The sequence below is a fragment of the Sinocyclocheilus rhinocerous genome, unplaced genomic scaffold (genome assembly GCF_001515625.1).
Source record: "Sinocyclocheilus rhinocerous isolate Xijiao unplaced genomic scaffold, SAMN03320098_v1.1 scaffold2110, whole genome shotgun sequence".
In the NCBI taxonomy this organism is placed as follows: domain Eukaryota; kingdom Metazoa; phylum Chordata; class Actinopteri; order Cypriniformes; family Cyprinidae; genus Sinocyclocheilus; species Sinocyclocheilus rhinocerous.
In genome coordinates, this window is record NW_015659947.1 from 125,008 (window position 1) to 127,222 (window position 2,215).

Below are 2,215 nucleotides of genomic sequence, written 5' to 3' on the forward strand. Positions count from 1 at the left end.
ATCAATAAATTGGAAAAAAAAAAGTAACTTGCGTTACTTATTTGAAAAAGTAACTCAGATATTCTCTTGTAAATGAAAAAGTAATTCGTTACTTTACTAGTTACTTGAAAAAAGTAATCTGATTACGTAACTCGCGGTACTTGTAATGCGTTACCCACAACACTGATGATGATATTGATATGATGCATTTATTCAGGACATCTTGTTACGCTGCCGTTGGTGTCAGGCGGGTACGTCACACCCAAAACCCCTTTTTTCCGTCCTCTCTGCTCTGACCTCTGTGCCGTGAGCCTGGCGTTGGGCTCTGAGCACGCTGTGCTGCTGACGTCAGACGGGACTGTGTACTCCTGGGGGTCTGGAAGGTACAAGAAAGATTCAGTGTTAATCTTTTCATTAAAAATTGTGTAACACTTTACAGTAAGGTTCCATTTGTTAACTACATTCCATTTGTATATATTACTATATTACATTTACAGCAATATTAGTTAACAAACTAACAATTCAAATATTTCTAAAGCATTTATTAATCTTAGTTAATTTAAATATTTACTAATACAATAATAAAATCAAGTGTTGTATCTTTTAATATTATTTAATAGACCTGAGCTGACATGAACTAACAATGAGTTTTATTTTCATTAACCAACATTTACAAAGATTAATAAATGCTGTAACCAGTGTATTGCTCATTGTTTGTTAATGTTAGTTAGTGTTTGTTAAAGTTAGACCTTATTTTAAAGTGTTACCAAAAATAATATTATATTAATTGTAGAAATAATCTGCGTTTATGGGTGAGTCTCACAAAACCTGTCAAGAACAGGTCATATTTCAGATTATATATATAAGAAAATTAAGCATATTTTTATTTTATTCTTTTTTTTTTATGACAATCGAGCATATTTATTGGAAATTCTCATTAGTGCGAGTGTTGATATTGTAAACTAAAACTATTAAAAATCATGTTTGGTTATTGAAAATAAAACTGAAATAAAATAAATTGTAAAGATGAAAAACTTAAACTTAAAAATAAAATAAAAATGTTTGCATTGCAACTAATTGCAATAAAGTATGCTTACGTTAAAGTACTCAAACTGAAATAAAAATTAAAGCAAAATAGAAATATCTAATTAAAATTACAAAAGCACGACTAAATTTATGTTTGAATACTACAATTACTAAGACTGAAATAAAATAAATTTAAGCTAACTAGAAATATTTAATAAAAATGGGAAAAGCACATAACAAAATTACTAAAACCACTACAAATTAAAATGAAAACTGAAAATAATAAAAGCTAATTCAAAATATTATTAAATACTATAATAGTGTATAAATAATACTAAAATAACTATTGTAATGCAAAAAATAAATAAATAAATAAATAAATAAAAAAAAAAAATCTCATTTACACCTTAGTGCTGTTCACCTTAGATTTTATTGCCTGAGACAGATCTTAATACCAGGTTTAAATGGGGTCAATGTAACTAAGTGTATGTGTTTCAAAAGCTTTTAAAACTCCATATATATATACATATTTAAATAGTATTTATATTTAGATCATGGCAGTATTTTTGTCCTGCCTCTAATTTATGCTTATTGTGAAAATTCATTGTATTACAATAATATTTTATGTAAAATAAAACAGCCTTTTCTAGACCACATCACAGTTTTGTCAAAGGCAGCATTCAGTTCTATAGGCATTAAACTGTATGCATCTTTTGAAGAGTGTTTTTAAGCTGATGTTTTGATTGGTCAGTCACGGTCAGCTGGGTCACGGCGCTCTGACGTCACAGGAGGAACCTCAGGTGCTGGAGGCGCTGTGGGGCGTCCCGATCAGAGCAGTGTCTGCTGGGAACTGGCACTCCGCTTCCATCAGCAGTAAGAGGTTTCCTGAAACTTTCCTGATCAAACTCAGCCGTACTAATATACAGAGTGTTCATATGAAATCTGTTTATGGTGTTTAGCTGGTGGCGACCTGTATATGTGGGGATGGAATGAGAGCGGGCAGCTCGGTCTGCCCTCTAGAGGCCTGGAGGAGGAAAAGCTCAGAGGAAAAAGCTGTGGTAAAAAGACTATGTGACCCTGGAGCACAAAAGCAGTGTTAAGTCGCTGGGGTATATTTGTAGCAATAGCCAAAAATACATTGTATGGGTCAAAATTATAGATTTTTCTTTTATGCCAAAAATCATTAGGATATTAAGTAAAGATCATGTTC

General features: G+C 31.5%; 1 protein-coding gene across 1 annotated transcript in view; it reads left to right on the top strand.

The window, feature by feature from the left end:
• LOC107724647 (RCC1 domain-containing protein 1) overlaps window positions 1-2,215 on the top strand; it is a 6,542-nt gene that overhangs the window by 2,733 nt on the left and 1,594 nt on the right. Inside the window, exons 3-5 of the mRNA XM_016533650.1 lie at window positions 197-362; window positions 1,757-1,878; window positions 1,965-2,063. Coding sequence (XP_016389136.1) covers window positions 197-362; window positions 1,757-1,878; window positions 1,965-2,063 — 387 coding nt within the window. The remainder of the gene's footprint in view (window positions 1-196; window positions 363-1,756; window positions 1,879-1,964; window positions 2,064-2,215) is intronic.